This window comes from Neomonachus schauinslandi, chromosome 7 (assembly GCF_002201575.2).
Source record: "Neomonachus schauinslandi chromosome 7, ASM220157v2, whole genome shotgun sequence".
NCBI lineage: Eukaryota > Metazoa > Chordata > Mammalia > Carnivora > Phocidae > Neomonachus > Neomonachus schauinslandi.
This window is the reverse complement of record NC_058409.1, coordinates 60,825,786-60,842,526: the sequence shown is the minus strand read 5'-3', so window position 1 is coordinate 60,842,526 and position 16,741 is coordinate 60,825,786. Positions and strand designations below refer to the sequence as shown.

The window sequence follows — 16,741 nt, the reverse complement described above, 5'->3', positions numbered from 1 at the left end:
ATAAATTATGTAGATATCTTTGGATCTAGAGTAGTCAGTTCTAAGTGACTAAGTAAATCAGTGCTTCTGTGCCTATAAAGAAGGTTGGTTAAATGGTATTGGTTGTTTTCAGAATGAACAAATGCCTCAGCTAAAGATGTAAATGAGGATTATTTAGTTTTAAAAGCTTCTAAAACACTTTCAAAGATCACTGTCTCTTAAAAACCTACCAATGTGAATTCTTGGGCTGTATCTCACTTCATAAAACCAATTTGGAAACTTAATTTAATGAGCTTAGCTGTTGATATTTGCCAAGTTAATTGGAGAGTATTGTATTCTCCCTCTTTGTGCTGTGTAGACACAGCCTTTTGGACTGGAACAGGCTTTGTTACTCTTAAGCCAATGAACTGAATTCTGATGAGGATCATGCTTTGACGTAGGATGTGAACCAATAGTAAACTTGCTTCAGGGTCTTGGAAGAGACCTTAAAAGTGGCAGCCAAAAGAGGTGGAGATTGCATCAAGCCCAGAGGAGACAGAAGTTTCTGCTGCTACCGAACATTAATGGATTTTTTTTTGTTTTCATCCTGACTTAGTACAATCAGATACCTCAGTAAATCATCGATCATAAAACTCTTCCTTGTATTTTGTAAAAAAATCAGAATTGATATATATTTTAAATCTTTCTACACCTTCTCAGAGTCTGATCACCGTATAAAATATATGTGAGTTACCTGATTCTTATTTTTTGTCAACTAGTTTAGAATTACATGGGGGGTTCAGTGGTGAGTTGAGAGTTGGATTTTGTGTTATGTAGAAAGCTTGTTACTGTTGCATCTGTGATGCCACAAAGCTATCTTGTAGATGGTTTGCAGTTGTATTTTTAGATCCAGTATTCATATAAGGTTTACCTGAGAGCTGTTGGAATTTGGAACTTTTTAAGAAATGCTAAAATTGTGAGTGAAACAGTCTTAAAGATTTTATTTATTTATTTGACAGAGACAGAGACAGTGAGAGCAGGAACACAAGCAGGGGGAGTGGGAGAGGGAGAAGCAGGCTTCCTGCTGAGCAGGGAGCCCAATGTGGGACTCGATCCCAGGACTCTGGGATCATGACCTGAGCCGAAGACAGCCGCTTAACGACTGAGCCACCCGGGCGCCCATGTGAGTGAAACAGTCTTAAAAATACTGTTTTGCTGGCTCAATTAGAAATACTTTCAAAAACAGGTTAATTAAAAGTGATGTTATGATCAGTTTTCTACTCATATAAACCCTACTTCTAAATATTTTACTTAAAAACTTTTGTTTCAAATTATAAGGGCCTGTAGAGGTTTCCATTCGTTTAGTTGGAGGCATGTGAGCTCGATTCTAAATTCATTTTTACATGACCCACATTTAAAAGCAGTCCTCTCACTTGTCAATTTTATTGATATTTGCACATTAAAATATAAAGAAGAGAGCTATTTTCCATGGTTTTAAAATGATGCCAATGAGTAATAAAAAAATGGAAGTTGTTTTATTTTATTTGCTATAGTCTGTTTTTGGATTTGTTATTTGAGTTAATGAGTTAACAATCTAAGCTCTTAATATTCTTATATATACATATATATATTCATTCTATTAGAGTGTTTCAGAAAAACCTGTTTACTCTACATTTTTGGTTAAAGGGGGCCTTTCAATCTCTTTTAAATGCCTGTGCTTAAGTTCTGTTTGAATTGCAATTCACTAGGAAATATGTCTACCTTTGCGGAGTTCTTAATGTACTGCCAAATTCCTTGTTCAGTGTTCAGAAATCATTTATTATTACTGATAATGACAATAAGTCATTTGATTTTTCACATTAAGAAAAAAAATTTTGAAGTTTAATTTTATATTACTCAGTATAATGCCTTGTTGTTGACACTACTGAGATTTTTGATCATGGAATCAAAGAATAAATTATAAAATAAGGTCTTTCTTACACAAGTATGCCTAGCAAGAATAGTCTTTAGAGTACGCTTATTCACTTTTAGAGAAAACTTTTTTTTTTCCCCAGAATGACGCTAACATATGTATATACTTTATTGTTGGTTTTGGAGGAAATTACTCTTGGCCAGAAGAAATGAAGAAAATTTTAGTGAAACTTTTATTTTAGTCAAAATTACTTCTACTACATAGAAGTAATTATTAGTCCCATAATCCAGTCATTGTTATAATGCCAACACGCTGTGTCAGCATTGAGCACATTAAAATATAAAGAAACTCTGAGATAGCCTGAGAAGGGGTAGCAATGTTAATTTCTATTCTGACAGATTTAGTTATCTTTTAAGAATTTTTCATGACGTGGTTTGATTTTTTTTACCATTTTCTTTATGTGTAATGATAGAAAATGAATATTTTCTTCTGTATTCCATGAAGGATACACTTATAAGAGCATAGCAATATAAGATTCGTATCGATTACAGTCTAATTTTTAATGTTCTATGGTAAAATTATGGTTTTCCGGGCACCAAATGTAGGCTGCATTCTCCAAAGATAAATAGAAGGGAAGAGGTTGATTTTCTTTTAATATTACTGTCATCACCAAAATGCATTTATTGTTAATACATTAACAATGTATTTATTGACTTCCTCTACTGACAACTATCTGGTTAAGAAAAAACTATTAATTATAGAAGACGTGTTCCCGCCCAACCCTGAAAACTTAGAAATCTCATGTAACTGAAAAGCTTTTGAGTAGATGGTGAGAAGCCCACGGATGATATCTAGACAGAGCTGGCCACAACATGCCAAAACTGCTGGAGTCATTTCTACTACCCTCGAGAACTTGGAAACCATAGGTCTTCTTGTCCACCTGATGTACCAGTTCTTTCTCCAACATATTGTGAATTATCCACTAGAGTTAGAATTAGAATATTGGAATATATTGAGAGCAAGTCTGTGATAACCTCTGAGCCACCAGAGAGGAGAGTCTTGCTGACTGCCCATGTAAATGCACAGGGAAACAGACATTTTTAAGTATGTAATGTCAGAATGAGTTGGTGTGTCTGAGTACACTTGCCATCCCACCTGTATGATGTGGCTACACACAAAGGTCACTAAGAGCACACAATGACAAGAAAGTCCTCTTTTACTAGAGTTACAACTTATATTCTCTCCTTCCTGTCATAGGAGTGAATTTTGAAACTACCTGTCCAGTGGTATTAACCCATTTTAAGAGATTCCTGGCTGAAAAGGCCACACCACAAAATTGGAGAGGCCTACTGTACTCTGCTTACTGTTTTCATAGTAGAAAAATGAGTCAAATAAGATGTAAAATAAGTATATAATACTATCTTTATTATACCTATAAATGCATCCCCAACCTCAGTGTGAGATGGGATAGAGAACACAATTCCAACTGAAGGTATTGCATGCAAATAAATTTTGAATGAAATGTTTGCAACTTTTAAGCATCACTTTAAGGTTAGGGTTTTACATAATTTACAACCTAGAAGTGTCAGAATCCTACTGTACGTGCTTTATTCATTTATTCAACCAGCAATGCCAGACTGTTACTTGGAAACAAGAAAAGGCCCTACACTTGTTAATATGTGTCTGCACTGCTTCCCCCCCCACACCCTAGGTATTCAACAAAAACTTGCAGAATCAAGGGCGCCTGGGTGGCTCAGATGGTTAAGCGTCTGCCTTCGGCTCAGGTCATGATCCCAGGGTCCTGGGATCGAGTCCCGCATCGGGCTCCCTGCTCCTTGGGAGCCTGCTTCTCCCTCTGCCTCTCTCTCTCTCTCTCTCTGTCTCTCATGAATAAATAAATAAAATCTTTAGAAAAAAAAAAAAAACTTGCAGAATCAAATACTATATGGAACACCAAATACAAGTTGTACTTTTATTCATGTATGCCTTTTTTCAATTTGTTTTGGAAAACCTATAAACAAAACCACTGCAGAATCCTTTCATAAAACTGGTTTGGGGGAAGTCTAACTCTCATCTCAAGAATTATTTAAAGCAGGTTCAGATGGGTTAATGAACAAATGCACTTTGATTAAAGGAAGGGATGCTGAGTTTGTCCCTAACTCCATCAGTATTCTCTGAGAGAGAGAGATGGCAAAGAATAACCAGCCCAAAGCAGCAAGTGAATTGAATTGCTATTTCAACAAACATTACTGATATTATCCCTTTAGAATCCATGAATTTATTTGCTGAGGACAGTCCTAAAATGCGGTATGAGTAGAATGGAGGGCCTGAACTCTCCAGTAAGAAAAACATCACATAATAACAATAGTAACTAATTAACTACTGTGTATAAGACAGTGACATTTGTCATTGACTATTCCAATTGATGGCTAAAAACACATGACCCAAAAGCAGCCGGATGACTTCTGTCAGGATGACACAACTAGAAAATAGCAGAGCCAGGACTGAAACAAAATTTTCCCTTTCTTCCTTTACACTTAACACCATATCTCCCCACCTGGCCTAGGAGAGCTCCAATGGACATGCTACTGGCTTTCCATCGAGCTAGAAATAGTTCTCCTGTTCACTCCGTGCCCTGGTTTGGATGATAAATCATACAAGTGTGTCAGATATCAAATAATGTGATAAATATTATAAAACATAGGAAGAGGAGAAAAGTGGAGAGAAAAATGGAGAGGTTGGGTGAGATTCGTACGCAATGAATGGAGAAATAGAAGGAGAGAAGAAAAACAAGAAAAGATAAAACAATGATGGAAAATTTAGAGGAAAATGGAGATAAAGTAGGTGATTTCAAAATACAGAAGAAGAACATAAAAAGAAATAACCCATAAATTTTAAGATGCAGATTATTCTGAGAGTCATGAGGATCCTAGAAAGCAAAGACTGAGCATGACCAGATTAGAAAGGGCCCATGGCTGGCCATCTAATTCAGGGCATCATAAACGCTCTTCAGCTTCTTCAGTAGCTTGTGCTTTCATAGAACAATGCAAGATAATAGGGAAAAACTATGTACACTTGAAGTTTATATAGACTCACTCCCTGAGGGGAGTTGTATAATTCAACAGAGATTTTTTTTTTTTTAGTTATGGCTTCTCTCTTGAGCGTTGGGTATATTCCAAGGAGTTCTGCATTACCCCATTGTGTGCGATAAATCCTGGGGCTTAGGTAAAGAACCAATTGTCCCTCCACACACTGAACAATTCAAATGCATCATTAGTCTGAATTCTTTAGCTATCCTTTGGTTCAGAGGTCTGACCTCAGGATTGCACACACCTGGAGAGTTGAAGCAGAAACCAAAGCCGACCAACAACAGCAGAACACCTGAGGAGCCAGCATAAGGTTATCATTTTTTTAAATCGTTAAACATGAAAAAAATATACAGTTTGAGAAGCCTACAATTTTTAATTCCATGAAATAGAGGCCATTCTAACAGCAATAAGGTAAAAAAAAAAGTTACTTCACAAAAACCCCCAATTTTAAATGAATTAATGTAACCTAATGAAGAAGTGCACTTTAGCAGTCCCTTCTCTTTCTTTCTTTTCTTTCTTTTGTATTTTTTTTTCATTTCACTGCACTGCTGACCAATTTTTAAGAAACACTGATCATGAACCCTCTTCTGCCTATAAATGGATCAGATTTAAAAGATACCAAGGAGGAAAAGATTCAGTCTATTTCAATGTAATTCTGTTAAATGAGATTCTTATTCAATCTTTAGCAACCTTTGCATTGATTCTTATAATTTTTAAACTAAATTTCAAGTGCTAAATTGAAACCTGGTTTAGTTCATTATGTCCTCAGTGGAGGAAAAAAGTAACTCTCACCATCCTCCATATAATAATACAGGTAACTCTTGAAATAGTGTTAAACTCTCCTCAGTCTTGGCTGCTTTAGTCCTTATAGCTGTTTCTCCCAGGTCCAGTTTTCCATTCATTCTTTCTCTTGGCACACGGAGGTCCTGGGTCTTGGGCACACAGTGAGGAAAGCATTGAGACTTTGCACTCAAACATGCCTTGTGCAAAGAGGGCTGTGATAAGTGCTACTCCTATAACCCAGTGAGAGAGGGATGAGGGACAGCATTCTGACTTGTGTGAACTGTAAGAGATCTGAGAGAACCGGCTAGGACAGCTGAAAGTGTTCCTCAGGGCACACAGGACCCCATGGATGGTGCTGGAGAGTGCAAGTTCTGGGGTCAGAGTGCCCAGATCCCCAGGACCTCGCTCTGCATGCTTGGGACTCCACCACACTGACTCTATTGCAGGAATTACAAAATGTGTATAATAACATACTTCTTTGGGGCGCCTGGGTGGCTCAGTCAGTTGGGCATCTGCCTTCAGCTCAAGTCATGATGCCGGGGTCCCAGGATTGAGTCCCACGTCTGGTTCCCTGCTCAGTGGGGAGTCTGCTTCTCCCTCTGCCCCTCACCCTGCTTGTGCTCTCCCTCCCTCCCCCTCTCTCAAATAAATAAATAAATAAATAAAATCTTTTAAAAAAATAACATCCTTCTTCAATTGGGTTGTTTTGAGAAATAGTGATTAAGTGGGTGAGGTTCCCAGGGCAGTGGCTAGCATGTAGCAGTTGCTCAGGAAATATGTGGCCTAGCTCTCGCGGCACAGCAAACAGCATGCATGCCTTCCGACTGGCTTAGTTCCCCACTACCTAATACAGTAATTTTATTATTTTTTTTTAAATTGAAGTATAGTTGACAGGCAATGTTACATTAGTTTAAGGGGTACAATATTGTGATTTGACAAGTCTATACGTTACCTTGTGTTCACAAGTGTAGCTACCATCCTAACACTAATTTTTTTAAAGGTTTTTATTTATTTATTTGACACAGAGACACAGCTAGAGCAGGAACACAAGCAGGGGGAGTGGGAGAGGGAGAAGCAGGCTTCCCGCTGAGCAGGGAGCCTAATGTGGGGCTCGATCCCAGGACCCTGGGATCATGACCTGAGCCGAAGGGAGATGTGTAACGACTGAGCCACCCAGGCGCCCCACTAACACTAATTTTAACACAGTAGTTTAAGGACTAGCAATTGGCCACTTTGGTATTAGACTGTTGGTATTAGTTTATCTTTCTTTTTTTTTTTTTTAAAGATTTTATTTATTTACCTGAGAGAGAGAGCACGAGAGGGGGGAGGGTCAGAGAGAGAGGCAGACTCCCTGCTGAGCAGGGAGCCCGATGCGGGACTCGATCCCGGGACTCCAGGATCATGACCTGAGCCGAAGGCAGTCGCTTAACCAACTGAGCCACCCAGGCGCCCTATCTTTATTTCTATCAAACTATTAGACTTTTATGTTGGCCACAGTATCTTGCTTCTGAATAGTGGTTTAGTTATCACCCAAGCAGAACTGTAATATTACAGTCCTATCATAGGTCTTTGACCAAGAACACAGATATTTCCACGTGAACTCCTCTTGAAACTGGTTGTGGCATCGGGCGGCAAGGTTTGGGAGGCTGTAAAAAGAGGCCATTGATGTGTGAGTTGCAGCTAAACTGAGCACTAGTTCAAGGCTGGTAATAACAGGTTGTATAAAAGTCCCCCAAATTTCCCAAGTTCTACTCATACCAAAAATGAAAAATTTTTACCTAACATAGCTGGATACCCGGAGAAAACATTGTTACAAAATGCAAACAAACAGGAGTCCATTCATTCACTCGCAAGACCACCCGCTATGCCTGAGGCATCCCTCACTGAGGCCCAGCGCTCAGCTGAGACAACGGGCATAGCCCTTGTCCTCAAGGACCTCCATCCAGTGTGCGGTACCTCATGTTGTACTGCTGTTTGCTTAAACACTGAAGATCGTGTCCCTAGTGTTCGTTTGTCTAGTTTCACCTCTTTTGGTAAGACAGTCGTTACACTGCTGGGGTAGCAAAGATAACTCCCACTCTCTCCTACCAGGAGTGTCTGAATGCCTGGTGGGCACTCAGAAGCGCTCACTGACATGCGCCTCTCTTCTAATCACAAATCACTGAAGATGTGCAACATCCTTTTTAAATTGAAGATGATGATGGGGCGCCTGGATGGCTCAGTCGTTAAGCGTCTGCCTTCGGCTCAGGTCATGATCCTGGGGTCCTGGGATCGAGTCCCACATCGGGCTCCCGGCTCATCGGAGAGCCTGCTTCTCCCTCTGACCCTATCCCCTCTCATGCTGTTTCTCTCTAAAAATAAATAAATAAATAAATAAATTGAAGATGATGATGGGGTGTGTGTGTGTGTGTGTGTACGCATGTGAGCCACCAAGGCAGTGTTCATGACACCCGATGGTATTATAAATGAATAGAAATGAGGCAGAGCACAGTCATGTTAAAGAAAATACCATCTAACTTCTCCCATGTAAGTATTGGTGCAAAAAGTGTATATTCACATATAACACAAGTTAAGGATTTAAGACCATAGTAGGCTCAAGTTAAAGAGCCTAAATAAACAAGGCAATTAAACAACACATTAAGCTTCACTTTCAGAAAAGTAAGTGCAACTTTTTAAAGTAGGTGTTGCTTTGGCTTGAAAGCAAATACAAACTTTACTGCTTACTAGATATGGGACCTTTAGCAAGGTAACTGTCTGAATCAGGAAATACGGAAGTTTTGGTCTCATGAGCTCAAGCATTCCATGAACCATTGTCGGTACCATGCTTAGCATAGCACTTGGCAAATAGACTTTCAGTTAAAAGGAATTGCTGTTAGAATTATTATTTATCACCCCCACACCACTTGGGATGTTTGCAATTAAAAACCGAGTCCTTGGACAGTTAGTATGTTAATTCAATGGGATGAACCCTTGGTGATATAACTTTTAATACTATGGTATGGAATTAAAGGAGATATATAAATTTGTGTGTAATATATTTTGAGGAAAAGTGAATAAAAATCAGGATGACTGTAGTGATATGATGCACAAGTCTAAAAGTGGGTGTGTGTGTGTAAATTATACTGTAAATGACCACACAAATGGGAAAATTAATATAGCAACTTCTCCACCTCTGTTCCTCTGATCCTTCACTTTTCGAATTTCTCCTTTAACTGCTGAAATTGTATGCTTTCCTCACACTCTCTTCCACATTTTCCTTTCCTTTGATTCCTGTGGCAAGCAGAGAGCCCCCGATACCTCTTGTGCTGGTTTGCTCATTGTTTTATGTTTGTGTATATAATTGCCCCAATGATATCCCAAATTCCAGGAGATCACCTTTATTATGTTTATTCACCCAAAGTGCAATTCTGGGCTGAAAACTGATAATATTTGTAAGTAATATTTCTATGGACAAACATCTGTAGCTTCAAAAAAAAATCATTATTTCCCAAAAACCCTCAGAGGAACAAGCAAGTGAACTTCAGAAAATAAGATTAGCAACTCAGGTAGAATTTTGAAGGTGACACTCTGAGCTTCCTAGAAAAGTAAGTTTCTTAATTTGCTCATCCATCATCTTCTTTCTGTGACATAAGGAAGAGAAAGAAAAGGAATAAAGCTAACACGAACGACTGAAGCCGTAGGCATCCCAGCGATGCTGAGTTTTAGAGGGAAGAATGCAGGGAGGTGGCTCTGTCCCAGGAGAGACAGGGGACACCCGTGACTCGTGTTATCGTCACGCTCCGGAGTCGAGGCTGGCCTACAAGGACCTCCAGGAACAGACTCAAAGCTCTTTAATAAGTATTCCAGGGAGTCAAGCTTTCCTGGAAAAAACAAATTAGTGTGAGAAGCCAGTACTGTGCAATTTCAGTTTTAAAAATAGCCAAGTGTTGTTAGGGCTGCTATGTAATGAGAGAAAAAGAAAGCCCTTGTTAATATTTGCCTCAGCTTTCACATTAAAACGGAGGAGCGACCCTGAAATTCTTGCCTGGCAAATACGGCCAAGGTCATGAGGCTTGTATCCCTTGGAGTCACTTTTTAGTCCTTCAGATGACAAAGTTTGGGGGGACCATGTCCCCTTTTCTCAAATTGGTCTTGCAATAAAGGACAACCCAGCGATGGCCCTGCCTCTTTCACTTACGACCAGAGCTGCGCTTTGCTGTCCGGTTCTGCTCTCCATCCGCCTCATTGCCCCGGGAGGCTGGCAGGGACGTTGCCTGCAGCTGGCCAAGCCTCGGCCCTCTGCAGAGACCCTACCTGGCGCTAGGAGTTGGTGCGTCAGCATTTCAGGTAGAAATGAATGAAAAATCAATCAGGATGACTGCAGTGGTAGCATGCACAACTCGAACCTAGTTTGTCCCTCATTTTCAACTCTTCACCATCGACCCAAGCAAGGTTTAAGATGGTAAGTGAATCTGTAATAAATGTGTTGCTTTTGCTTCACCAGGGATTTTTTTTTTTTTTGGTCTTCTTATTTTATTCAGAACAAGCAAATCTAACCTGCTCAGGAAGCTACATGTAAAATGAATGATGATGTCAACTTTCAAGCACGTATTCTTTATTTGCCCTGATTGAAGATTCTAATTCGACCAGGGATCACTCCCCTATAGATACATCAAACGGTTGTTCTGTCAAGTAATACTTCAAATTCAGAGATTTAAATATTTTTTAAAGTCTTTCTATATCATTGCCATAGCTTTTTGTAACCAACTATAACTCTTTATATCAAAACAATACTGATTTAAATTTCTAGATTTACAGTTCTGCAGAGATAGAGTTAAACACTGTTTGGACTCTGGCTACATAAGGGAAACTGGAATTTTTCAAAGCTGCAGTCTTCAGCTCCCAAAGACAGCTACAGTAACTTTCTGAACAGATTGGGTTAAATATTTTTACAGACACATTCTATGATGATAAGGCGGTAATAGGTAGTGCAGTGCAACACTCCAAAGGGTTCCAAATCTCACAAGCCTCTTTGTATGTGATGCTCTCACAGTGAAGAAGACTCCCTGGGTTATAAAGATGAAGAGTCTACTTCTTCTGGTGCTGATTTCAATCTGCTGGGCTGATCATCATTCAGACAACTATACTCTAGATCATGACAGAGTTATTCACATCCAAGGTAAGAAAACACAGGTTCTCTTATGAAAGTCAAATTAATTTCAAGTCACTTGGAGTTCGGATGTTTGGTTGGTGCTTCTGAATTTTAGTTCTGCTGCATTGACTTTTTCTTTTCCTTTCTGTTAATTGGTGAACATGCTCTCCGGCTTTTGACTGCTATTGCATTACAGTAGGGTTGAGAATTGAGGATGATTAAAGTGGAATGGCTTACGAATGTCCAGCTGCAGGCAGGTTGATGCCATTGTTCAAGGCTTTGTAGTACAGTTGCTGTCTTCTAAGTAGAATGCAGGGCATCAATTTATTTAAATGTAAGGGGGGGGGGACAGAGGAAGTAAAACTTAGGATGTAAGGTCATTCTGTGAGAGTGATCATTAAGAAAAACAATGTGAAAACGAAAGTCAGACAAGCTAAGGTTCAAGAGAGATTAACTCACTTTCTGACACTCTCCTCTGCTAAAGCTTTAGTTTCCCATCCAGTATATTGCTCCTGCATATTTCTTTTTTTGTTGTTTTTTTGGGGGGTTTTTTTTTCTTTTTCTTTTTTTTAAATTTTATTATGTTATGTTAGTCACCATACAATACATCATTAGTTTTTGATGTGGTGATCCACGATCCATTGTTTATTTCTTTTCAGCTCGGCTGAATGCTAAGCCTGAGAGCTGTAGCAAGATTTGAGGCTGCAGTAAAATGCAGCTGTCTCCTCAGTCCCAGCTTCAGATGAGGGACATCCTGCATTAAGAAAACTGAGAGACTTATGCAATAAGAAAAAGAGAGTTTTGTAGCGTCTCTCTTTGCCCTTGGATGCTGAATAATTCAAATAAGAATTATAGACCATAACAGCTTAAACATATGATGATATTAATTTTAGATGAACTCAGTTTGGGGACAAGAGGCATTCTAAGTTTGCCAAGAGACATAAAACATTAAGTTATATCTTCAAGGTCAAAAGTGTACTCTCAGAAAACTGCCATCCACTGTTGGAAAGTATGATTTGTGAAGGTCAAATGATAGTGTAAGTCTTGCTAGAAGTATTTTCCTGCCTACATTATGACTACACAAATAGAATTCTGAATTTAACAATGTCTAGCTATTTTAGACATCTCTCTTACAGTTCTCTTTGCTTCCCACAGCTTTATGTTTTCCAATGTTGGACCGTGAAAAGGAATTATATAATCATAAATTTTACTATGCAAGCTGCTGACTCAGCTATTTCTTTTAATGTGTATAGTAGAATCCAAGCTGTCTCCCAAAGGCTTTACGGTATTTACACAAAAAGATTTCTTGAGGAGGGATAACATCCTTTAACATCTAATCGCAGAATCCAATTCAGCCAAAATAGTAATACCTACTCATTAACAATAGCAGTTTTAAATCCTCTGTAAAATAAATTTTAGCTGTGGTTTCAAGTAATTATTAAATTCCTGTTACATTATTAACCATGTATAAAACATTTAGTCTAAATTGCACCCAGAGTATGAAAATACCATTTTTAAAATACTCCTGGGGAGTCTGTAAGTCAGACTCAAGTGTTCTCAGTGAGGAAAAGTTATGTTGCTCCAGCCTTTCCAACCCCATACACTCTGCTGAAATTTAGTGCAAAGGCATTTTTGACACAAGTGATCATAATTATCCAGATCATTTGTATATACTACACAATTTTTTAAAGTGACTTAATAGTCCACTTCATTTTAATTGTAAATTCATATGCTTAGAAAGTTACTCACAGCTTTCAAGTAATAAAACTACAAGGCCTATACTTTGCTTGTGGAAGTTGATACTGAAATGTGATTTGGGACAAGATTATGATGCTACGTCCATGAGTCGGAATTTATTTTAAAATTGCTCTAAATACCCATCATCGTTATTTTTATTCAATAAAAAGTTTTCTTTCTCCTTTATGATTGCATTCAGATTGAACTTTCATATTCTTCAGTCCTTCAGAAAAATACGTCCAAGTGGTCTGCCATACTTTCAGTTGTCTTTTACAATGCAAAAGTGAACCACAGAGCACAGTAAATAATCATTGAAGCAGATGACCTTTACTACGTACTGAAATACTATATTATTTTCTCACATTTAAAACTGTTATTTATCAAACTTGGCCCAGAAGGAATTTAAGGGAGCTGAAATCCTCCTAAAATTTTATATGAATTTTACAGTCAGAAGATTAAATTAGTAATCTAAATCTCAAATTCCTGAATTGGACTGATAAGCAGTATGAGCTTCTCTCAGTGATAAGAAATTGTTCAAAATTCATGTTACTACAAAAACAATTTTTCTATCTCCTGTTTTTCATTAAATTTCTATTTTTGTACTATAAGTTCTCCAGGCCTAAATAATACCAGAGGAATAATGCCCATCATCCTCGAATTCTCCTTGGCTGCCATGATAAAGATGTTCAACACTTTAAGACATTCTTGAGTCACATGCGTAAGAGTTACCTAATTATTTTTCTGAGAGCTTCCTCCCAGTTTTGTTGTGGGAGCTTTCATAGAGATAGAGGCACAAGAATCTTAATCTGGGTTAAAAAATAAAAATAAAAAGGTCAGGTTAGAGGGGGGAAAAAACAGCAAGCGGGGGTCCCTGTGCAAAGTGTTTCTAGTGAAAAGCATTTTCTTGTGATGAGAACTCTCCCAACTTCCCATGGGGAAAAACACAGGTTTAAATAAAATTGCATGAGTACTAATTCATTCCCTTTATTTTTTTTGTTGTTGTTGTTCAATCAATTTGGTTACACGAGAAAGCAAATTCCACTTGTCCATGAAGTCTGTTGAAAATGCGTAGTCAGTATATTCACTTGTATATCATACACTGTCCTCAGTGTAGGGAAGGGTAATTTCCTCAATTACTTCTACAGGAAGAGATAGCTTTCGCTAATGTCTTCTCCATAACACTCTCAACTAATGGATTAGACTCCTCATTTCATAAGGTGCCTCGTCAAACAACTTCTAAATCCTTTGAAACTTGAGATCATTAGGAAGAATTTTGTATGGAGTACCAAATCACACAAAAGCACAATTTTTTAAATATTTGGATCGGGTCCAAAAACACTTTGTGTAGACTTTCAATTTCCAATAGAAATTCAGAGATGATGAATATACTTTTTAAAATACAAGTCTTAAGACAGCAGAGAAATGTTATGACCACTTGCCCATTAACCAATGTGAAAAGCAAAGTAGTTACAGTTACACTGAATATTGAAGTGCTTGACCTTACCCAGATTGGAGAGCCAGCACTTCCTGCCTCTGGTGTTCAAGAAAAGGGGTTCTGATGGCAAGTTCAAGATTGTTAGCCTTACTGCCACTTACTGGTTTTAGACCTTGGACAACTAACTTCATCTCCTCAAGTCTCAGTTACCACATCTAGAAAACTGGGTATGATCACAGATTCCACAGAGCATTGTGAGAATTAAATTAGATAATACATAGAAAAGTGCCTAGTACTGAGCCTGGCAAACAATAAGCTCCTGATAGATAATAGTTGTTGTTGTCATGCTTATTACTTCCTAACCATCATGGAAAACTGACTTTTATGGGCTTGGGGGGGATGGGTTAAATGGGTGATGGGGATTAAGGAGGGCCCTTGTGATGAGCGCTGGGTGCTGTGTGCAAGTGTTGATTCACTAAATTCCACATCTGAAACTAATGTTGCACTATATTTTAACTAACTATAATTTAAATAAAAACATGGGGAAAATATTAATGAAAATAATTCAGCAACAAAAAAATGACTTCTAAACATAAAAGGGAGCCCAAATACTGGTGAAAAGATGTCAACTTGTCAAATTCATTTGTTAACAGAACCATATCATTACCTTAGTTCTAAGGAAGTAAATATTTTCTAAGTTGCCTTCTTTGTCCTCTTTAATTTCACAATTTAAGATTTCCCCATCATCTGATCATTTTTACTTTCCTTGTGGAAACTCACGCTTTCCAAACTTAATATTTAAGGTGAATACATATAAGCTACTTTAAATTTTTTGAAAGAATAATAAGAGGAAAAAATAATGTATATCTGGAAGCCCCGCGGGAAGTGGACACTCCCACTCAGTGTGGTTAGCCCCTCCATCCAGTGTGTGTCCCAAAAAACCCCTCTGTTCCAGTGTAACATGTGTCCCTTTATGCTAACATACCTCCCTTGCCTCATCACACTGTGCGCTTTGGAACACCCCAACTGTATAGTAGTGCTTGGCATACAGTAGGTGCTTAACATGTTTGTCGAAAAATGAATGAGTGTAATGAGTACTATCATAATGAGGACTTCTGAAATCCTGTGGCATTCACAGCATTTAGTGACACATGGTGAGGGCTGGATGAACATTGTATGACTGCTTCCGTTCTGTAACGTTGGCATAAGTTAAATCATCATTTATGGGATTTAAGAACTTAAAAGAACTAGTGTAGATCATCTAGATCAATATCCCACCATACCAATGAGGAAATCAAGACCCACAGCTTTTATGTTGCTTGTTCCAGGTGGCATGGCTGATGAGGGGAAGTTTCTCTCTGCTAATCTCCTCCCCTTCTTCAAATCTGGGGTCATTTCCCACTTTCTTAATGAATTCTCCCTGTCAACTGCATTCTGCCCCTCCTCTGGCACCCCAATCTCTCTCATACCTTCCTTTCCTTTTCTCTACAGCACTGGGGTTATCTATTCTACTTATTTTTATGTAATTGTATCCATCTCTGCCACGTGTGTCCCTCAGCTCCACAAGGGTAGGTAGGGATCTTTGTCTGTATCCCAGTCACCTAAACGATGACCTGGCACATAGTAGGTGGTCGATACATGTTTGTTGAATAAATCCAGGACCAAAATCCAGGTACTTTTCCTAATCAAGTCCTAGTCAGTCTTTCCAAAGCTCAGAGATGTCTTTCTAGTTCTTGGAATGAGATGAGGAAGAGGATTATGAGTTTGGTAGCAAATTCGGTTGTATGCATGGTTCTCACACTGCACATAGCATCTTACACTCCATGAGAGTCCACCCAGGGCAGGAGGCAGCAATCTTCCTGATGTGTGCATGAAGCTTTGAAGAGTATTCAATTTACAAATGGCCACTGCAATGCTATCCTGTTCCTTGTAATATCCGCAGAGTCGGGATCTGGTGGTGCAGAGTGGATCAAAGAGGGTGGAGTGAATTTAATAATGTATGATCACAAATGATCCACAGAGCCAAAATTTCATGTGAGAACTAGATAAGTGTTACTCCAGCTTAATTTTCTCTCTTCCACTTAAAACTCATTTGGACTCTGAGTCTGTTTTGAAAAGTTAAATTAATTCATTTTTATATTTTTGAGGCAGGGTAATGCTATTTGCCACAAATGCAAAATCCACAAAGATCAAGTATATTTTCCAAACTGCATTTAGAACATATACACTATTAGTAATTAATATTAATAATTCAATCTAGAAATTATTGGCTATATAATATCAACTAACTTAATGAGATTATAAAAATTAGCAACATCATTAAGTATTAGATGACCCTTCTAAAATCTACTAGTTTATGACAGGACATAAAGCCAAATACGATAATAAGAACCAATTATATTAAACACAGGCTTATCATTTGATCCAACTAAGAATATCACCATATGAATATAATAGATGAGTCCCCTGATGCAGGCAAAGTATATAAAGGCATACACATACATATGTAAAAATACTCATACACTGCACACATACATATATACATTTATTTGGGCTGCTATGAGACAATACCATAGACTGAAGTGGCTTATAAACAACAGAAATTTATTTCTCACAGTTCTGGAGGGTGAGAAGCCCAGAATCATAGCTGTGACAGATTTGGTGTCTGATGAGAGCTAGCTTCCTGGTGCACAGAT

The 16,741-nt window shown here is 38.3% G+C and overlaps 1 protein-coding gene across 1 annotated transcript in view; it reads left to right on the top strand.

Annotated features, from left to right (window-relative positions):
• The first annotated feature begins 10,778 nt into the window (after window positions 1-10,778).
• Window positions 10,779-16,741, top strand: part of HAPLN1 (hyaluronan and proteoglycan link protein 1) — a 29,748-nt gene continuing 23,785 nt past the window's right edge. The window contains exon 1 of the mRNA XM_021699561.1: window positions 10,779-10,900. Within this exon, the coding sequence (XP_021555236.1) occupies window positions 10,801-10,900 (100 nt within the window). The 5' untranslated portion in view covers window positions 10,779-10,800. The remainder of the gene's footprint in view (window positions 10,901-16,741) is intronic.